This window comes from Stegostoma tigrinum, chromosome X (assembly GCF_030684315.1).
Source record: "Stegostoma tigrinum isolate sSteTig4 chromosome X, sSteTig4.hap1, whole genome shotgun sequence".
Lineage (NCBI taxonomy): Eukaryota > Metazoa > Chordata > Chondrichthyes > Orectolobiformes > Stegostomatidae > Stegostoma > Stegostoma tigrinum.
In genome coordinates, this window is record NC_081404.1 from 7,906,009 (window position 1) to 7,928,231 (window position 22,223).

The following is a 22,223-nucleotide window of genomic DNA, read 5'->3' on the forward strand; positions in this document are numbered from 1 at the left end:
CCTTTATCTTTCCATTCTTACAGGATAAAAGGTGATATTTGGACGGACCTTCAGCCCTCAACCATTACAAAGCAACACAAATGGACGTGAATAAAAAAGGTCCTCACACAAATAGCATCAGGATTATTTTACAAGTCCCAAATAAAGTATATCACCATAGGAATTAAGTGAGGTAACATATTTACATGTAGACCAACACAGGCTGATATCATGCCTGTAAATATGTAACTATCCTACTGATAAAGGTACAAGAGTCAAATTGCTTTGTTTTCATTTCAAATTCATTTAACAATTGCTGAAACATTGGTGTTCTCTTGTTTGCTGTACTATCTTATCTCAAAACTTGAATGCCTTAGCCCCATGAGAGCTGTAGCAAAAGTTAATAAGTAGCCCCAGCCCTGGTTTACTCTTCCTTGCTCCCCAATGGGTGCCAGGCTCCTAACTGCACCTCAACCAGGTAGCCATTCATTATGACCAGCGATGGGCTATTCAGCAACAAACTCCCATCTTTTCTGCCCTATGAAGCCACTATCACTGACAGTTGCAGGGTGGCAGCTAGAGAAATTGAGCATCAAATTGAAATTGCTCCTGGTGACCCCTGTTGCTGACTTCATTATATTAGCCATTTTAAACCTATTTCACATCCAGCAGAAAAAGCAACACCCTAGTTCTATGACCCTCTTGAGAACTACTGCTGACAAAGGCCCTATTGCATATCAGTGCAGATGAGATACCTGTACTCTGCCATTAGCAAAGACAGGAAGGGAAATGCACTGCTTGAGATTTGTGGTGGAGGCAGATTTTGAAAAGTGAAACTGATTGTTAGCTGAAGAGAAGATTGCAGGATAATGGGATTGGATGAGTGGAGTTAGAGTTGGCACAGACTTTATGGACTGAATGACCTCCTCCCCCTGTTTTCTAGCCATTATGTAATTAGTGCTATGAAATCTTTACTGAGGGACATGGTGGAAAAGGCAAGAAAAAAAATCTTCCTCTGAACTAATGGATTAGTTCATATTCATTTCTGCGAAATGGGTGTTGCTGGCAAGGGCAGCATTTATTGGCCATCCATAATGGACCTCAGTAACCCACTAGGCCATAGAGCAATTAAGAGCAAATAAAAAGCTTCCTTATTCTGTACAAGTTTCATGCACATGTCTGGCTTTTTAAGTGAACAAAGACAAAACACTTGATGCCAAAAATCTGAAGTGAAAACAAAATTCTGGAAGTCTGTAGAGACACACAGAATCTGCTGGGTGACCTTTCATCAGGTCTGTAAGATGAAAGGTCACAGGATTTAAGTATGTGAAGAGGGTGGGTTTGGAAGACAAAGCTTGGTCTGTGATAAAGGTGGAGTGTAGAAGAGATTAAGTGACAAAAAAAGTTCACTGTGCAAGGTTAAAAGCCTTAAATGAAACAAACAGTCAAAAGATGGATTTTGAGACTGGAAGTGGAAAAGCAGAATCGTGTGTAGCTGTCATGCAAAAATACAAAATGGACAGATTAAGAGGAAAATTGATGTTTTAAAGAATGAAGGAAATGCTGTGTTTAATGTCATGGATGCATTTCCATTGACCCTTTGTTTTGGGGTCATTGGACAATGATCTTTGAACCTTCCTTGATTAAATGGCATTTTTATTTCTGCAACAGAGGTTGATGCAGGACAGCAAGTCTGTCTATTCCCTATTCCTGCAAAGTCAAGCCTCTCCATTGGCTGTGTTCCTGCAGCTGTCATTTTAATGATGCAATGTGGAAGGCTCGGTTGGAGGAGCAGTCACTAAAAATGGATTTATGGTCCTAGGCCTCATTTGGATTCTCAGAATGAACTAGGTGCTGAAGGGAGCAACCTTGAGCCCAGCTCCTAAGTGCAGTAGGTTTAAAGTGGTTAGTATAATGAAGTCAGCAACAGGGGTCACCAGGAACAATTTCAATTTGATGCTCAATAAATTTCTCTGGCTGCCACCCTGCAACTGTCAGTGATAGTGGCTTCATAGGGCAGAAAAGATGGGAGTTTGTTGTTGAATAGCCCATCGCTGGTCATAAGGAATGGCTACCTGGTTGAGGTGCAGTTAGGAGCCTGGCACCCATTGGTGAGAAGGGAAGAGTAAACCAGGGCTGGGGCTACTTTTGACTCTTGCTACAGCTCTCATGGGGCCAAGGCATTCATGTATGAAATAAGACAATACAGCAAACAAGAGAACACCAAATGTTTCAGCAATTGTTAAATGAATTTGAAATAAAACAAAGCAATTTGACTCTTGTACCTTATCAGCAGGATAGTTACATATTTACAGGTGTGAAATCAGCCTATTTAAAAAAAAATGAAAGAACTGCCGATGCAAAAACAGAAGTAGCTGGAAAATCTCAGGAGGTCTGGAAGCAACTGAAGAAAAACAAATAATGTTACTGTTTCAGGCCCAGTTTGGAGGAAGGGTCACTGGACCTGAAACATTATCTGATATTTTTTAAATCCCCCTTCACAGATGCTGCCAGACCTGCTGAGCTTTAGTAACTTCTGTTGAAGTCAGCCTGTGTTGGTCTACATGTAAATAAGTTGCCTGATTTAATTCCTATGTTGATATATTTTATATGGCACTTGTAAAATAATCCTGATGCTATTTATGTGAGGACCTTTATCAATGTCCCATTTTCATTGCTTTATAACGGTTGGGGGCTCGAGGTATAACAAAATATGTCTTAAAGTGTAAGGAGAAAAGTGGAAAATAAAAGGATTAAGCAATTGTAATTTAAATGGGTGTGTGAGCACCACCTCCATCGAGAGCAACAATGGCAGCAGATGCCTAGGAACACCTGACCTGCAAACTCCCCTCCACCCCCTTACCATCCCGACTTGGATCTATTTTGCCATACTCCTGAGATCATAGGATCAAAATACTGGAACACTCTTAAAACAGCCCTTGTGGATATACCTAAGGTCCAGGAAGAGGACATCAGGGCCAAATAATCATGGCTGTAAAACCTCACCGAAATGCACTTTAACAAAAACAGACCTCCACGTAGGGTTGTGGTGACTAACCAAAGCTCACAAACGAACCTCAGTGATTCACCAGGTCTTCCCCTTCCTAATACACCAAGTAAGGTTACACATTGCTCATAATGCCTTGTTACCACTGGTGAATCAGGGACCTTCTGCATATAAAACAAACACCAAAATACCACCCATTCCCAGGGCCATGGTATCAGACATCTCCATGTGCTGCTGAAATCCTCCTCTCTGCCTTTGTCATCTCCAGGTGTTCTCTTAGCAGGTTGCCCATGCAACACCATCTAAAGCTTTAATTCAATTCATTCATTCCAAAAAAAAAAATTCCCTTCTACGGCTGCAAGATCTGTTAACCTGTCGCTATGTTTTACTGGCCTAAAAACCTTAGCTGTCAAAAGCATGCACACAAGATAAATATCATATCCAGGATCAGTACATCTTTATTGTATCCTAAATGGATACAGAAAGTAAGAGGAAAACAAAATACACCCACCTCCTCTCCAAGTTTGGGGTGGAGGACAACAGGAAAGGCATCAGTAGGATGAAATAACGTACAGCAACACATTAGAAAAGCAAACACAGGGATAGTGGCCCACAAGGAAAAAGCACACCATCAGTAGGCAAGAGAATAGTTCAGAATCTGTTTCCATATCACAAGTTAGCACTCAATCTCAGCTGAGATTGAACAACTGTTCAGCAATGTAAGAGGTTTAAAAAAACACTGAATTATTATTGCTTTCAATCAGGTGATTTGAACAACACTCCCCTCACAGATAAGCCAGATATGAGATGGGAGTGCTGGGCATTTAAAACCAGATTAACACCAGACTGTTGAGGCATCGAGACAGAGGAGATTAGAGAGATATTCACACAGTCACTGGACAATAGCAAGGGGGCACACAACGATGCTGTTCTGCAGGAGTGGAGGTCATGCAACATTTGGTCACTGTTGGAAAGAAACCAATGTGGTGTTCAGATCCAAAAGGGGAGCAGATAGAGGGCGGGGGGGGGGGGGGGGGGTGGAGAGCGCGCACGCGAGAGAGAGACACACATTAACAGAAGGAACTTCTGCCCTTGGTGGAGGCTCAAATAATCAGGGGACATAGATTTAAGAAATTTTTCTTCCAACCCAGAGAGAGTGATGGAAATATGGAACTCACTGTCTGTTTAAGAAACAAACAGGATGTTTGAGGCAGAAACCCTCAAAACAGATGCACACTTGCAATACCAAAGCATACAAGGCTATGGACCAGTGCTGGAAAATGGGAGGAGAATAGGCCAATGCTTGTTTGGACTGGTGCAGACTCCTGCTATTAGTCTGTGACTCTAAACAAGAACAACTATGTATCAATTAGTCTCTTTTACAATTAGTATGGATGAACAAAAATCATCTGGAGAAACCCCAAGGATAAACCACAGAACAGTAAACGATGGGACAGTCATTTAGTAGCAAAGAGCAAATACTGTTGAATAAGATACCTATTTTAAGACCATATAATCACTTGTCAAAAGATTAAGAATGAGAAAAACAAACCACATTTGACCAGTGTCCTCAAATCCTTCAAAGGAAGGTGACAATCCAAGTTGACTGTGGAAAGCCCTGTGCGGCCAGGCAGCTTTAGACAAAGCAGCATGTGAAAGGGTCATCACCCTGAAACAGGAATTCTGACACTCTCCACAAAAGGCTGGTATTTCCAGCCTAGTGATAATGGGAACTGCAGCTGCTGGAGAATCCAAGATAATAAAGCATGAAGCTGGATGAACACAGCAGGCCAAGCAGCATTGCAGGAGCACAAAAGCTGACATTTCAGGCCTAGACCCTTCTTCAGAGGGTCTGATGAAGGGTCTAAACCCGAAATGTCAGCTTTTGTGCTCCTGAGATGCTGCTTGGCCTGCTGGGTTCATCCAGCTGCACACTATCTGGTATTTCCAGCCTACTTTGTTTTTATTTCACACGAAAGGCTGTTACTTAAAATTAAAAAAAGTGTGGGAATTCTGGGCTTTTAAAAAAAGGGGATAAACGTAGAGAGTCGGACTCCCCAGAGATTGATGTTAGCATCCACTGCCATTCCTAAAAAGAGACTTTCATGGAAACAATGTAAATTGAACAACCTTTTCACATTCAGTAGTAAAATCAGTGGAAGGAGACAACTCGGATTGGGATTTGACAAACGTGCACAACAATGGAAGTGGAATGTGTTCAGTTGTAAGCACTAGCCGTTTTCCTCTTCTAAACGTACAACTCAATCTACAAGTGGTGCGGAAACAGCAAAAGATGAATCTGCAAGAAACCTTGGGATTCTCAGCAAACTCAATACACAACATCCTCAATTGACAAAGACAAATGTGACACTGACAGAACAAACAAAATACAAAGTTAGCAAATGCCATAATCCAACTACATAGTTTAGGGCAGTACAGTGGCTTAGTGGTTAGTACTGCTGCCTCAGCACCAGGTACCTAGGTTCGATCTCACCCTTGGGTGGCTGTGTGTGCAGTTTGCACATTCGCCCCGTGTCTGCGTGGGCTTCCTCCAGTTTCCTCCCACAGTCCAAAGATGTGCAGACTAGGGAAAGTTGGCCATGCTAAATTGCCCATATTGACAGAACCACGGGCACTGAGGTGGGTTTATAGGCGAATGGGTCTGGGTGGGAGGCTCCGAGAGTCAGTGTGGACTTCTTGGGTGAAGGGTCTGTTTCCACACTGTAGGAGTTCTATGAACTGCATAGAGCTCCACTCAGATACACCTTCAGCACCATGTTCAGTTCACCAGTCTTTGTTGAAAAAAATGAATCCAAACTCCAATAGTCTGGCCTTTGCTCATTGCTAATGAAGGTTGGAGCTGTAGAAATTCAGCCTGAAAATTGGACATACAGCTCTTCACCCCCAAGGTGTGGAAACAGGCCCTTCGGCCCAACAAGTCTGTACTGACCCTCAGAGCCTCCGACACAGACCCATCCCTCTACACATCTTGAGAACACTAAGGGAAATTTAGCTCCACCTAGCGTGCACATCTTTGGACTTTGGGAGGAAACCTGAGCACCCGGAGGAAACCCACACAGATACGGGGGAAGAATGTGCAAACATTGCACAGAATCGAACCCGGGTCCCTGGCGCTGTGAGGTAGCAGTGCTAACCACAGCCACCGTGCCGCCCCGGCAACCATAGTTTGGTCCAAGCTGTCAACAGCCCGAGATCTCAAAAATGAGTCACAAAATGGTTACAGTTCAGGAGGCCATTCAGCCCATCATGTCAGCACTGCTCACCGCAAAAGTAGGCCACCTAGTGGTGCTCTACACTTGCCCTTTCTTCAGATAAGAAATCTACCTTCACGCGGTGCTTTCCAGTTCCTAACCGTGCACTGCCTGAAAGAGTTCTTCCTCATGTCACCATTGGTGAAAGAAGCAATCACTTGGAATCCGATTCTAGATCCATCCGCCAGTGAGGAACAGTTTCACCTCCGACATAGTCTGTGACCACACTATTCCACCTCCTCTTAGCCTTCTCCACTCCAAGGAGGACAGTCCCAACTTCTTACGGGGATAGATTGGAGATGAGCCACTTTATTCTCGTAAATCTATTCTGCAATCATCTCCGATCCAAAAAAAGGAGCTCTTTATCTACGTGGCTACCATCTCTACATCTCTACTTTGCATGAAAGAGCAAGCCAGTTACTCTCTTCTCAACCCCGCATCCCCCAGGTGGGAATCATAGCACAAATCAAGTGACTATAAGGCAAAGCAGGCGGGGACCGACAGACCACACCCAAGTTACGAAAAAACAGGGCTTGAATTTTAAGTGAACTTTTAAAGAAAACGATAGTGCAAAGACTGTCCGGTCTTTTACCACTCAACTGTTAACTGATTCTTATCCAGTAAGTAAGTAACAGCGACAGAGGGAACAAGGTTTTTCCACGTCTGAATCCTTTTTAAGGAAAGAAAACTTATTCTCCCGTATTCACGATTTACAATAACTCAATAAACATCTGCAAACTGTTCGGCAACAATGCAACTGGAAAGTCACAATTATTGCGATTACAAGTGGAAAAATGAGTAAAACGGTACCACTTCTACTCCCTCTCTTCTGCTGCTGCTGGTGGTGGTTCGTTGCCATCCTCGGCAGCTGTTAAACTACCGAGAATTTAAAAGTACTAGTTTACGTTCGCTGCTCTCCGAAGCCACTAACTTACTTTTTACAGTTTCAGTGATCACTAAGACCTCACGTCAATTACAATCCCGCCTCCAGTAGCTCTCTCCCAATCAGCAGAGTACGTCCCCAAAACTCAGTGCCCACCAGTAACAACGCGGCCGGCCTTTGCTACAGGATTAATTAATCAAGGACAGATTTAAGTCAAATAAGATTGTTTGACACCACACAACGGACCTGAGAGAATAAGTACGTTAGCATTTTCGGGTTGGTCACAACAAATCAGATCCGATTGAACAGTCTGAACACAACGTTAACAAATGTGGCTCCTCAGTAAGGAAGAATAGCTTAATCACATGCTTAACTATCCCTCTTTCGTAACAAATATCTAATCTACCTTTAGAAGGTCTTGTGGCGTACATGCACAGCCACGGGTGATTTGGGGAAGTTATAAACACTGCTGCTGGGCCCCCTAGTGTGGAAAAGGAAGGGTGGGGGAGAACCCAGACCAACAGTAGATTCAGAGATAATGGGAACTGCAGGTGCCGGAGAATCCAAGATAACAAAGTGTGGGGCTGGATGAACACAGCAGGCCAAGCAGCGTCTCAGGAGCACAAAAGCTGACGTTTCGGGCCTAGACCCTTCATCAGAGAGGGGGATGGGGTGAGGGTTCTGGAATAAATAGGGAGAGAGGGGGAGGCGGACCGAAGCTGGAGAGAAAACAAGATAGCTAGAAACTGATGTCCATTTCAAGCCCACTGACTCCCACAGCTACCTAGAATACACCTCCTCCCACCCACCCTCCTGCAAAAATTCCATCCCCTATTCCCAATTCTTCTGCCTCCGCCGCATCTACTCCCAGGATGAGGCATTCCACTCCCGCACATCCCAGATGTCCACGTTCTTCAAGGACCGCAACATTCCCCCCCACAGTGGTTGAGAACGCCCTTGACTGCGTCTCCCGCGTTTCCCGCAACACATCCCTCACACCCCGCCCCCACCACAACTACCCCCAGAGGATCCCCCTCGTTCTCACATACCACCCCACCAACCTCGGGATACAACGTATCATCCTCCAACACTTCCGCCATCGACAATCCGACCCCACCACCCAAGCTATTTTTCCATCCCCACCCTTGTCTGCCTTCCGGAGAGACCACTCTCTCCATGACTCCCTTATCCGCTCCATATTCCCCTCCAACCCCACCACACCTGGCACCTTCCCCTGCAACCGCTGGAAGTGCTACACTTGCCCCCACACCTCCTCCCTCACCCCAATCCCAGGCCCCAAGATGACCTTCCATATCAAGCAGATGTTCACCTGCACATCTGCCAATGTTGTATATTGTATCCATTGCACCCGGTGTGGCTTCCTCTACATTGGGGAAACCAAGCAGAGGCTTGGGGACCGCTTTGCAGAACACCTCCGCTCGGTTCGCAACAAACGACTGCACCTCCCAGTCACGAACCATTTCAACTCCCCCTCCCATTCCTCAGACGACATGTCCATCATGGGCCTCCTGCAGTGCCACAATGATGCCACCCGAAGGTTGCAGGAACAGCAACTCATATTCCACTTGGGAACCCTGCAGCCCAATGGTATCAACGTGGACTTCACAAGCTTCAAAATCTCCCCTTGCCCCACTGCATCCCAAAACCAGCCCAGCTCGTCGCCTCCCCCCACAGCACCACACAACCAGCCCAGCTCTTCCCCTCCACCCACTGCATCCGAAAACCAGCCCAGCCTGTCTCTGCCTCCCTAACCTGTTCTTCACTTCCTCCCACCTCAAGCTGCACCTCCATTTCCTACCTACCATCTCATCCCGCCTCCTTGACCTGTCCATCTTCCCTGGACTGACCTATCCCCTCCCTACCTCCTCACCTATACTCTCCTCTCCACCTATCTTCTTTACTCTCCATCTTCGGTCTGCCTCCCCCTCTCTCCCTATTTATTCCAGTTCCCTCTCCCCATCCTCCTCTCTGAAGTGTCCAGGCCCGAAACGTCAGCTTTTATGCTCCTGAGATGCTGCTTGGCCTGCTGTGTTCATCCAGCTTCACACTTTGTTATAGTAGATTCAGAGACTTGCCTCATTCTAGGGACTGGCTCTGGGCTAGCTGATGGGAGTCCATGCACTGTGCATGTGTTAAATAATGAGTGACTTGATCACGGGATTCCAGCCTCTCTGGAATTATTTCAGGTTCCCTATATAAAAAAGGTTTTGTGTTTCTGTGGGTAGTGTCTCTAACTCTGAGCCAGGAGCTCCAGGATCAGGTCCCACTTGATGGAAGGTGTATCATAGTGTGGTCAAACAAGTTGATTATCAAATGTAAATCTTTCCAATATGCCTATGGCAGGTAGTAAGAGTGAGTGGGAGAGTCTCCTGGTCAGCTAGAGTCATATGGGAGCACGTGCAACAGCCTCCCCACTTTAAGACTCCATACACTAGTCCTTGCAGTGAGCAAGTGTCTTCTTGTTCTGAGATAGTAGGAACTGCAGATGCTGGAGTCTGAGATAACAATGTGTGGGGCTGGATGAACACAGCAGGCCAAATAGCATCAGAGGAGCAAGAAAACTGACATTTTGGGTCTGGACCCTTCTTCAGAAATGAGTGAGGGCAAGGGGATTCCGAAATAAATAGAGAGGGTGGGTGATGATAAAAGGTGAGTAAAGAAGCAGATAGGTGGAGAGAAGGTGGACAGGCCAAGGAGGCAGGGATGAAGATAGTAAAGGTGAGTGTAGATAGGGAGTTGGGATGGAGATTGGTCAGTGAGTGGGGAGGAGGGGGGTAGGTGGGAAGGAAGACGGACGGGTCAAGGAGGAGGGGATGAAGCTAATAGGTAGGAAGTGGGGGTGGGGGTTGGTCAGTGAGTGGGGAGGAGTGGATAGATGGGAGAAAATACTGACAGGTCAAGGAAGCGGGGCCAAGAGGGGCTGGTCTTGGGATGAAGTTGGGGATGGGGAAATTTTGAAGCTTGTAAAGTCCACATTGAGACCATTGGGCTGCAGGGTTCCTAGGCAGAATATGAGGTGCTGTTCCTGTAACCTTCGGGTGGCATCATTGCGGCTCTGGAGGAGGCCCAGGATAGAAGTGGTTCACGACTGGGAGGTGTTATTGTTTGTCACGAACCATGATACTAATCACCCCATCAACTCCTGGATTCAATGTATCATTCTCTGCCTCTTCCGCCACCTGCAATCTGATCCCACTACCAAGGATATAGTTGCCTCTCCACCCTTATCTGCTTTCTGGAGGTACCGCGCTCTCCATGACTCCCTTGTCCACTCCACACTCCCCTCTAGCCCCACCACCCCGGCACTTTTCACTGCAACCGCAGGAAGTGCTACATCTGCCCCTACACCTCTCCCCTCACCTCCATCCCAAGCCTCAAGAAGACTTTCTACATCAAACAGATGTTCACCTGCACATCTGCTAATGTGGTATACTGTATCCACTGTTCCCGATGTGGCCTCCTGTACATCGGGGAAACCAAGCGGAGGCTTGGAGACTGCTTTGTGGAACACCTATGATTAATTTGTGACAAACAACTGCACCTCCCAGTCATGAACCACTTCAACTCCCCCTCCCACTCCTTGGACAACATGTCCATCCTGGGCCTCTTCCAGTGCCACAACAATGTCACCCAAAGGCTGGAGGAACAGCACCTCATATTCCGCCTGGGAAACCTGCAACCCAAATGGTATCAATGTGGACTTTACAGGCTTCAAAATCTGAGGAACTTCTTTAAATGAATGAGAAGTGTTGCATTTTGGTAAGGCAAACCAGGGCAGGAATTACACAGTCAATGGTAGGGCCTTGGAGAGTGTTATAGAACAAAGCGATCTGGGGTACTGATTCTTAGCTCCTTGAAAATTGAGTCACAGATACAGGGTGATAAAGAAAGCTTTCAGCATACTTGTTTTCATCAGTCAGAGCATTGCGAATAGGAGATGGAACATCTTGTTGCAGCTGTACAAGATGTTGGTGAGCCCACATCTGGAGTACTGTGTGCAGTTCTGGTTGTCCTACTATAGAAAGGATATTATTAAACTTGAAATCTAGAGTGCAGAAAAGATTTACTAGGATGCTCACTGGACTGGAAGATTTGAGTTATAAGAAGAGGTTGGATAGGTCGGAACTTTTTCCCTGGAGTTTAAGGGTCTGAGGGGTAAACTTATAGGGGTCTATAAAAGCATGAGAGGCATAGATAAGGTAGATAGCCAACAGCTTTTCCCCAGGGTAGGGGAGTCCAAAACTAAAGGGCATGGGTTTAAGGTCAGAGGGGAGAGACACAAAAGGGTCCAGAGGGGCATTTTTTTCACACAGAGGGTGGTGAGTGTCTGGAACGTGCTGCCAGGGATAGTGTGGAAGTGAGTACAGTTTTGTCATTGAACAAACATTTAGACAGGTACATGAGTGGGATTGGAATGGGGGGATGTGGACTAAATGCAGGCAAACAGGACTAGTTTAATTGTGAAAACTGGGCGGCATGGGCAAGTTGGGCCAAAGGGCCTGTTTTATGCTGTAGACCTGTACGGCTCTATTATAAGTAAATAGAGTCTAACTATAGATAAACAATTATGAACCATTGACATATAACTCCCCTAGTTAAAACTCCAACCCCATTATAAACTTCCCTTGCACACTCATACAGCCACAGGTAGGAAAAAGAAATAGATTTTACGAGCTAAGGGAAAGACTTGAAGGGCAGTTCAATGGTCCCTGTGCAGCATAAAGTCAGGTAAAACACAAGTTGTCTCCAGAGTAGTTCAATTTTATCCTGGTAGTGGCAGCAGATACCCTCAATGCAAAACTGAAGGCACATTTATAAAGGACACAGTTTAGTGCTTCTTAAATCGAACATTCCCAAGTTATCTGGGGAGTGACATTCCTTTACTCTATCCCAATGATGTGTCTGGTCACCACCTCCCGCACAGCATGGCTTTTATCCAATTCCAAAATCTAAGTTATCTCTCACGGGGATTACTCATTTATAAGGCATTTAATGGCAGTTATGTAATGTGGACCACTCAATTTAATCATTGACTGATAACATCCTTTAATTTTTTGTGCCCCTGTTTAGTCCATTTTTTTTGCTGATGCCGAGGTGCAAGGGACTCACATCAGAGAACTTACAGTGATAATGGGAACTGCAGATGCTGGAGAATCCAAGATAATGAAATGTGAGGCTGGATGAACACAGCAGGCCCAGCAGCATCTCAGGAGCACAAAAGCCGACGTTTCGGGCCTAGACCCTTCATCAGAGAGGGGGATGGGGTGAGGGTTCTGGAATAAATAGGGAGAGACGGGGAGGCAGACCGAAGATGAAGAGAAAAGAAGATAGGTGGAGAGGAGAGTATAGGTGGGGAGGTAGGGAGGGGATAGGTCAGTCCAGGGAAGACGGACAGGTCAAGGAGGTGGGATGAGGTTAGTAGGTAGGAGATGGGGGTGCAGCTTGGGGTGGGAGGAAGGGATGGGTGAGAGGAAGAACAGGTTAGGGAGGCAGAGACAGGTTGGATTGGTTTTGGGATGCAGTGGGTGGAGGGGAAGAGCTGGGCTGGTTGTGTGGTGCAGTGGGGGGAGGGGACGAACTGGGCTGGTTTTGGGATGCGGTGGGGGAAGGGGAGATTTTGAAGCTGGTGAAGTCCACATTGATACCATTGGGCTGCAGGGCTCCCAAGCGGAATATGAGTTGCTGTTCCTGCAACCTTCAGGTGGCATCATTGTGGCAGTGCAGAAGGCCCGTGATGGACATGTCATCTAGAGAATGGGAGGGGGAGTGGAAATGGTTTGCGACTGGGAGGTTCAGTTGTTTATTGCGAACTGAGCGGAGGTGTTCTGCAAAGCTATCCCCAAGCCTCCGCTTGGTTTCCCCAATGTAGAGGAAGCCACACCGGGTACAGTGGATGCAGTATACCACATTGGCAGATGTGCAGGTGAACCTCTGCTTAATGTGGAAAGTCATCTTGGGGCCTGGGATAGGGGTGAGGGAGGAGGTGTGGGGGCAAGTGTAGCATTTCCTGTGGTTGCAGGGGAAGGTGCCGGGTGTGGTGGGGTTGGAGGGCGGTGTGGAGCGAACAAGGGAGTCACGGAGAGAGTGGTCTCTCCAGAAAGCAGACAGGGGTGGGGATGGAAAAATGTCTTGGGTGGTGGGGTCGGATTGTAGATGGCGAAAGTGTCGGAGGATGATGCGTTGTATCCGGAGGTTGGTGGGGTGGTGTGTGAGAACGAGGGGGATCCTCTTTGGGCGGTTGTGGCGGGGGCGGGGTGTGAGGGATGTGTTGCGGGAAATGCGGGAGACGCAGTCAAGGGCGTTCTCGACCACTGTGGGGGGAAAGTTGCAGTCCTTGAAGAACGTGGACATCCGGGATGTGCAGGAGTGGAATGCCTCATTGTGGGAGCAGATGCGGTGGAGGCGGAGGAATTGGGAATAGGGGATAGAATTTTTGCAGGAGGGTGGGTGGGAGGAGGTGTATTCTAGGTAGCTGTGGGAGTCGGTGGGCTTGAAATGGACATCAGTTATAAGCTGACCTCTACATCGCTGAGGCCAGGTGCCAACTCTCCGACACCACCTCCTACCGCCCCCTCGATCATGACCCCACATCCGAGCACCAAACCACCATCTCCAACACCATTCATGACCTCATCACCTCAGGGGACCTCCCACCCACAGCCTCCAACCTCATTGTTCCCCAACCCCGCACGGCCCGTTTCTATCTCCTTCCCAAAACCCACAAACCTGCCTGCCCTGGTCGACCCATCATCTCAGCCTGTTCCTGCCCCACCGAACTCATCTCCACCTATCTGGACTCCATTTTCTCCCTTTTGGTCCAGGAACTCCCCACCTACGTCCGTGACACCACCCACGCCCTCCAACTCCTCCAGGACTTCCAATTCCCTGGCCCCCAACACCTCATTTTCACCATGGACGTCCAGTCCCTATACACCTGCATTCCGCATGCAGATGGCCTCAAGGCCCTCTGCTTCTTCCTGTCCCGCAGGCCCGACCAGTCCCCCTCCACCGACACCCTCATCCGCCTAGCCGAACTCGTCCTCACTCTCAACAACTTCTCTTTCGATTCCTCCCACTTCCTACAGACAAAGCGGGTGGCCATGGGCACCCGCATGGGCCCCAGCTATGCCTGCTTCTTTGTAGGTTACATGGAACAGTCCCTCTTCCGCACCTACACAGGCCCCAAACCCCACCTCTTCCTCCGTTACATTGATGACTATCGGCGCCGCCTCTTGCTCCCCAGAGGAGCTCGAACAGTTCATCCACTTCACCAACACCTTCCACCCCAACCTTCAGTTCACCTGGGCCATCTCCAGCACATCCCTCACCTTCCTGGATCTCTCAGTCTCCATCTCAGGCAACCAGCTTGTAACTGATGTACATTTCAAGCCCACCGACTCCCACAGCTACCTAGAATACACCTCCTCCCACCCTCCTGCAAAAATTCCATCCCCTATTCCCAATTCCTCCGCCTCCGCCGCATCTGCTCCCACGATGAGGCATTCCACTCCCGCACATCCCAGATGTCCAAGTTCTTCAAGGACCGCAACATTCCCCCCCACAGTGGTCGAGAACGCCCTGACTGCATCTCCCGCATTTCCCGCAACACATCCCTCACACCCCACCCCTGCCACAACCGCCCAAAGAGGATCCCCCTCGTTCTCACACACCACCCCACCAACCTCCGGATACAACGCATCATCCTCCGACACTTCCGCCATCTACAATCCGACCCCACCACCCAAGACATTTTTCCATCCCCACCCCTGTCTGCTTTCCGGAGAGACCACTCTCTCTGTGACTCCCTTGTTCGCTCCACACTGCCCTCCAACCCCACCACACCCGGCACCTTCCCCTGCAACCGCAGGAAATGCTACACTTGCCCTCACACCTCCTCCCTCACCCCTATCCCAGGCCCCAAGATGACTTTCCACATTAAGGAGAGGTTCACCTGCACATCTGCCAATGTGGTATACTGCATCCACTGTACCCGGTGTGGCTCCCTGTACATTGGGGAAACCAAGCGGAGGCTTGGGGATAGCTTTGCAGAACACCTCCGCTCGGTTCGCAATAAACAACTGCACCTCCCAGTCGCAAACCATTTCTACTCCCCCTCCCATTCTTTAGATGACATGTCCATCATGGGCCTCCTGCACTGCCACAATGATGCCACCCGAAGGTTGCAGGAACAGCAACTCATATTCCGCTTGGGAACCCTGCAGCCCAATGGTATCAATGTGGACTTCACCAGCTTCAAAATCTCCCCTTCCCCTACTGCATCCCTAAACCAGCCCAGTTCGTCCCCTCCCCCCACTGCACCACACAACCAGCCCAGCTCTTCCCCCCCACCCACTGCATCCCAAAACCAGTCCAACCTGTCTCTGCCTCCCTAACCAGTTCTTCCTCTCACCCATCCCTTCCTCCCACACCAAGCCGCACCTCCATCTCCTACCTACTAACCTCATCCCACCTCCTTGACCTGTCCGTCTTCCCTGGACTGACCTATCCCCTCCCTACCTCCCCACCTATACTCTCTCCACCTATCTTCTTTACTCTCCATCTTTGGTCCGCCTCCCCCCCTCTCCCTATTTATTCCAGTTCCCCCTCCCCATCCCCATCCCTCTCTGATGAAGGGTCTAGGCCCGAAACGTCGGCTTTTGTGCTCCTGAGACGCTGCTGGGCCTGCTGTGTTCATCCAGCCTCACATTTTATTATCAGAGAACTTACAGTATTAGCTGTTTTGCTTCTTAGAGTTGCAAAGTCAGAAATTAGAATATTTACATTGCTTTGTTGATACTGCTATACATATCAAATGTTCGATTGCAATGCACTGCTTCTAGAATACCTCTAACAAATTAGGTTATTTTATTTTATTTTGTTTCTTTCACCCTTATTTTAGCCAAGGCAAGTTTAACATCATATCAAGATATAAATTTGCCCACTTTAGATTCCTTCAGAATAAGATCCAGTGAATTGTAGACATTGAAAGGGACATCAAAATCTTCAACCTCTCATTATATCAGGTGGCACGGTGGCTCTGTGGTTAGCACTGCTGCCTCACAGCACCAGGGACCCAGGTTTGATTCCAGCCTCAGGTAACTGTCAATGAGGAATCATATCACAGAATCCCTACAGTGTGGAAACAGGCCCTTCCCAAAAGTGTCGACTTGTTGGGCCAACTGGCCAGTTTCCATACTGTGGGGTTCTATGATCCATGTGGAGGGTAAGCTGTACATAGTATGATAGATCCTGAATGGCAAAATGGTGGTCTTACAGTTCTGGGAAGGAAAACCATAACATTGAGGATAATGAGTTCTACAAAGCTCAGATCCTCATATTCTGAAGTCATGTTGTATGTTTGCCTGGAGATTTGATGCCTTGAGTGATTGGGAGGATAAATCCCACTAACCTATTAAATTCATCATAAGATATAAGAGCAGAATTAGGCCATTAGTCCTATCAGGTCTTCTGTGCCAAACTATGCTGGCTGATATGTTTCTCAATCACATTCTCCTGTGTTCTCCCTGAAACGCTTGCAATTTAGTCAACTTTTGCTCTGACCTATTGCATTTCAAATGTGAATCTGAAGTGATTGTAATGAGGTCAGCTAGGGGGACCTCACAGAAGATGAGTTCCCTGTTTGGGGCTGTTAATCTGGTTCAATCAGGGAACGCTGGCTGACAGACATAAACAGGAATGTCAGAGTTCTGGTTCTGAGGAAGCCGGACCAGTGTCAAGTAATATGTACATGTTAGTAAACAATGACTTGATAATGGGATTCCAGACTCTGTAGAGTTATTTCAGTGGCAATGAGAAAGGAAAGAAATACTCCTGAAAAAATTCACTCGCAACAGTTGTCTTTGAGTTGGGCCAAGCATTTCTGGCATCATGCTGTTATTTGGGAAGCTTGACTCAATTGATCCTGCCATTGAAGATTTGGCCCAGTGTGTGGAAAGAATGAATTACTTTTTCTGGGCAAATGATATTGGGGCAGATGAAAAGCAATAAGTAATTCTCCTGACAGCTTGTAGACCCACAGCTTTTTCAGTCATTAGAAGACTAATGTTTCCTGAGGTACCTGACACTGAAAGCTTTTAAGAGTTGATGGATTTAATTGAGAAATATTATGACACCAAGCCTCTAATTCTGAGATGCCCTCCGTTTTACTCAGCAGTTCGAGAACCAGAGGAATCCATGTTGGGATTTTTGATGAGATTAGGACAACTGGCAAAGGCACGTGATTTTGGTTTAACCCTGAATGAGATGCATGTGGGATTAATGATGTGACTGTGCAAAAGTGCTGAAGGTCAACTGGACTTCAAACGCAATACAGTGTGGAGCTGGAGGAACACAGCAGATCAGGCAGCATCAGAGGAGCAGGAAAGTTGATGTTTCAGGTTGAAACCCTCCTTCAGAAATGGGGAGGGAGAAGGGAGCTGGGAAATAAATAGAGAGGACGGGTGAAGCTGGGGAAGATCCGTGGGATGGTGGTGGGTGAATGCAAGTAGGGAGCCCCCCTGGTCGGGTGAGGGGGGGGGGGGCTGTCCTTTACAAATCTGGACATGAGCCATGAGTACCTGCAGTTGTGGTTAGATGAAGAGTCCCAGAAGTATGCTACAATAAGGGCTTGTACCAATCTATGAGACTGCTATTTGGGTATCTCAGTCTGTGCCATTTTTCATTGGATGATGGAGAACATTTTACAAGGTCTACTCCAGGTCACCATTTATCTAGATGATGCGCTGTTAACAGGGAAGCCCAATAAAGTATTTCCTAAAGTTGAATGGCATTCAGCATATAAGGACAGCTCCATACCACCCATTGTTCAATGGTCTCGTGGAAAGAGCAGTTCAGACTTTTGAAGGGAGGCTTCAGGAAACAGTTTACAGCTTCATTCGATACCAAACTGCCCCAAACCGTCCCAGCTCACTTCAACCTCCTTCCAAGAATCCACAAACAGGACTGCCCAGGCAGACCCATTCTTTCAGCCTGCCCCTGCCCCACAGAATTAATCTCTTCCTACCTTGATTTGGACTTTTCTCCCCTGTTCCAATCCCTGCCCACTTACATCCGCGATTCCTCTGACGCTTCACACCAGTTTTGGAATTTCCAGTTTGCATGCTCCAGCCACCTCCTCTTTACCATGGATGTGCAATCTGCTTGGCTGAGCTTGTCCTCACCCTCAATAACTTCTCTTTTAACTCCTCTCATTTATTTCAGGTAAGAGGGGTGGCCATGGGTACCCACATGGGCCTCACTTATGCCTGTCTCTTCGTGGGGTACGTGGAACATCCCTCGTTCCAGTCCTATTCCAGCCCCCACTCACAATTCTTTCTCCAATACATCGATATCATTGGTGCTGCTTCCCTCTTTCATCTGGAATTGGAAAGTTTATTGATTTGGCTTCCAACTTCCACCCTGCCCACACTTTCACCAGGTCTACCTTTGACTCCTCCCTTCCCTTCCTCGATATCTGTTTCCATTTCTGGGGATAGACAGGCCATTAATATCCACTACAAACCAATTGACTCCCGCAGCTACCCTGTTTCTTGTAAAAACTCTATTCCATTCTCTCAGTTCCTCTGTCTCCAACACATAGGTTCCAATGATACCAACTTCAACAAGGCAGCCTCCAAAATGTCCACCTTCTCTTTCAACCGAAGGATTCCTCAGCACCATTGTTGACAGGGCCCTCAACTGGGTCTGACCCATTCCTGCACTTCTGCTCTCACCCTTTCTCTTCCCTCCTGCAACAGCGATAGGGTTCCCCTTGCCTTCACCTACCATCCCACCAGCACCCACATCCAGAAAATCATAAGCCATAATTTCCGCCATCTCCAGGGAGATGCTACCACCAGACACATATTCCCCTCCCCTCCCTTGCCCACCTTCCGCAGGGACCATTCCCTCTGGGACACCCTGGTTCACTCTTCTTTCACCCCCACACAGCCCCACACCACTTTCCCCTGTAACCAGCGAAAGTGTAACACTTGCCCATTTGCCTCCTCCCTCCCCAGTATCCAAAGGCCCAGACACACCTTCCAGGTGAAGCAGTGCTTTACCTGCACTTTACTCAACCTAGTCTACTGCATTCACTGCTCACAATGTGGTCTCCTCTACATAGGGGAAACAAAGTGTAGACTGAGCGACTACTTCGCAGAACATCTACGTTCTGTTTGCAAAAAAATACCCCGGAGCTTCCAGTTGCCTACCACTTCAACCTACCACACTGTTCCCTGGCCAATATCTCTGTCTCAGGCTTGCTGCAGTGCTCCAGCAAAGCTCAGCATAAGCTGGAAGAAAAACACCTCCCGCTTGGGGACCCTGCAGCCTTCTGGACTTAATATGGAGTTCAATAACTTTAGGGTTGACTTCTCTTATGTCCCACTCACCACCCCCAAACACCAGGCCTTGTGATCTCATAGTCTGCTAATACACACTCCGCATTGTTAGCCGCTAACCGTCCCTATTAACAGCTATTCACTCTCCTAGCCAGATCGGTATTAACTCCTTTGTGTCCACCTGTTCATCTCTCTTTGTCTCTATCCCCACCTACTCCTTACCTCCTCCCCTGAACCTATCTTATGCATAAAAACTGACATTTTCCCAGCTACCATCAGTTCTGAGGAAGGGTCACCGGACCTGAAACATTAACTCTGATTTCTCTTCACAGATGCTGCCAGACCTGCTGAGCTTTTCCAGCAACTTCTGTTTTTGTTTCTGATTTACAGTGTCTGCAGTTCTTCCAGTTTTTGTCCCAGTTCCTATTTTATTATTGGACACCACTCATGCAACTACAGGGATAGCTCCATCAAAGTTGCTAATGGGGAGAAGACTCCACATTAGGTTAAATCTGATGTTCCCAGGCCTGGGGTTGGAGGATGAAACAGCATCAGGGACACCCCAATGCCAGACTCAAGACTCGATGCGAGAGAGACAGTTTACTACAGGGGACAACGTTTGGTGCTGAAACCATGGAAATGGCCCTGCATGGGCAAAAGACACGAGCAACACAAGGTCAGGTCCCATGACACACAGGGTTTGGGTCGGTGAGGCAGTCTGAACAAGTACATGGATGGCGTGAAAGCTGTAAACTTGCAAATGGGGCAGGAGCAAAACATATCTTAAAAATATTTAAAGCAATGCATATCTTCTACATGTTACAGTTTTTAAGTAACATTTTTATACTAAATTTATGTTGAAAACATTTAAATTTGATCCTATGTGGTCAATATTTTGCCATATTTTAAACATCACACCTATCAAAAAGTACAAAAGATGCCTTATTTTCTCAGTAATTGTGTCTCAGCCTTTTCACTCTAACATACAGTTCAGACAGAAGATATTTTTACCTTACAATAGTAGATTGGACCCTTCAAGCAAATCCATACATTCTGAAAATGTACTATTACAGTACCTTCCAGAATATAGACTGCGCATCAACATGAAGAGTCATCCTTTAGCCTGGAAGCATTTGAGAATTCCTTCATCTTAACAAAAGTCTGGGGAGGAAAATGAAATGCATTATTTCAAACTATCTTCAATTTAAAAAACAAATGCTGTATTCGAGTAAGAACTACTCCAGCAGAGAGCACCCGTACATCAAGCAATTTATGTTGCGATGCCATGTAGGCTAATCTCAGACCAAAACATCACCTGCTCTGCATGAATAACTGTCTTGAACAGAACTTCAGAGTTTCCTCTATTTGTGGGTCTCAGTGTACTTTTTAAATTCACACATTATTCACTTTAATAGCTTCTCTAACTGAGATCACAAGATTAATTACCGATAAGGAAGCCTTTTCTCAATCTTAATTCACATTTTCACAATATATTCTCCCCTTGAAACTCCCAGTTGGTTTGTAACGAATTTGAAGAGCTCTCACTCCTATCCAGAGTTGCGCTGTATTCTGAAGTCTGCCCATACCATTGATCACTCCTTGGTCTACAATGAGAATGACATTTTCAGGCAATGCTTCACAGTTCCCTACCCGACTAATGTGTCTGATTTGTTGTTTCATTTTTTTTGTGTGGAATGTGAAGCCTTTCTGGTATTGCTAGTATTTATTGCCCATCCATCCCTAATTGTCCTTGATCAGCGAAGTTCAAAGTTTTCAGGTAATTGTGTCATATTTCAGTATGTTGGGGCTGATGACTGGCAGTCCCAGGTGTAGTCCACTGCTGCTGTCACATGCTCCTCATATAACTTCCAGGAATTAGGGACCGGTTCGAGATGGAAAGGAGGCAATGGTATGTGGGTACAGTCAGTGGCAGCTGGCAGGCTTAGGGAAACCTGTCACGTAGATTGACCCATGCCCTTTAACCCTACTATGTTCTATTAATGGGTAGTGAAATATAGCTATGCCTCTTAGTGTGAAAAGCATTGGTGACTTCCCTGATACTGCAAACTGGGAAGTATTGCTGATATCAACTTTTGAGGCCTGTCAGGAGCTTCTGTCTTTAGAGTTAAGGGTTGCAATGACCATAACAGGCACATGCAGTGTTGTCCGTGCTTTGATTTCAGGCTCAAGTTCTAGCTACAGCATGTTACATGTCTCATCTGTGTGAAGCAAAGTCATTTCAAGCATGGTTCTTCAGTGGAGCTAATGTAGTAGTGCTTCCTGACCACCCACCATGGGTAAAGTATTGCATGCTGTTGTTGTCATAAGAACATAAGAACGAGGAGCAGGAGGAGGCCATCTGGCCCCTCGAGCTTGCCCCGCCATTTAGTAAGATCATGGCTGATCTTAGAGACTCAGCTCCACTTACCTGCCCACTCATCATAACCCTTAATTCCCTTACTGTTCAAAAATTTATCTAGCTTTGCTTTAAAAACATTTAGTGAGATAGCTTCAGCCACTTCACTGGGTAAGGGAATTCCACAGATTCACAACCCTTTGGGTGAAGAAGTTCTTCCTGGCCTCAGTCCGACATCTGCTTCCCTTTATTTTGAGGCGATGCCCTTTAGTCCAAGTTTCACCTGCTAGCGGAAACAACCTCCCTGCATCCACCTTATCTACTCCCTTCATAATCTTATGTTTCTATAAGATCTCCCCTCATT

At 46.9% G+C, this 22,223-nt stretch overlaps 1 protein-coding gene across 3 annotated transcripts in view; it reads right to left on the reverse strand.

Annotated features, from left to right (window-relative positions):
* csad (cysteine sulfinic acid decarboxylase) overlaps window positions 1-7,186 on the reverse strand; it is a 48,614-nt gene extending 41,428 nt beyond the window's left edge. The window contains exon 1 of one of the 3 annotated variants that reach the window (XM_059643336.1): window positions 7,069-7,186. In XM_059643336.1, the coding sequence (XP_059499319.1) occupies window positions 7,069-7,117 (49 nt within the window). In that variant the 5' untranslated portion in view covers window positions 7,118-7,186. Of the gene's footprint in view, window positions 1-6,331; window positions 6,662-7,068 lie in introns of those variants that run through there. The other 2 variants (XM_059643335.1, XM_059643337.1) reach the window with 2 other exon arrangements.
* Window positions 7,187-22,223: the final 15,037 nt, after the last annotated feature.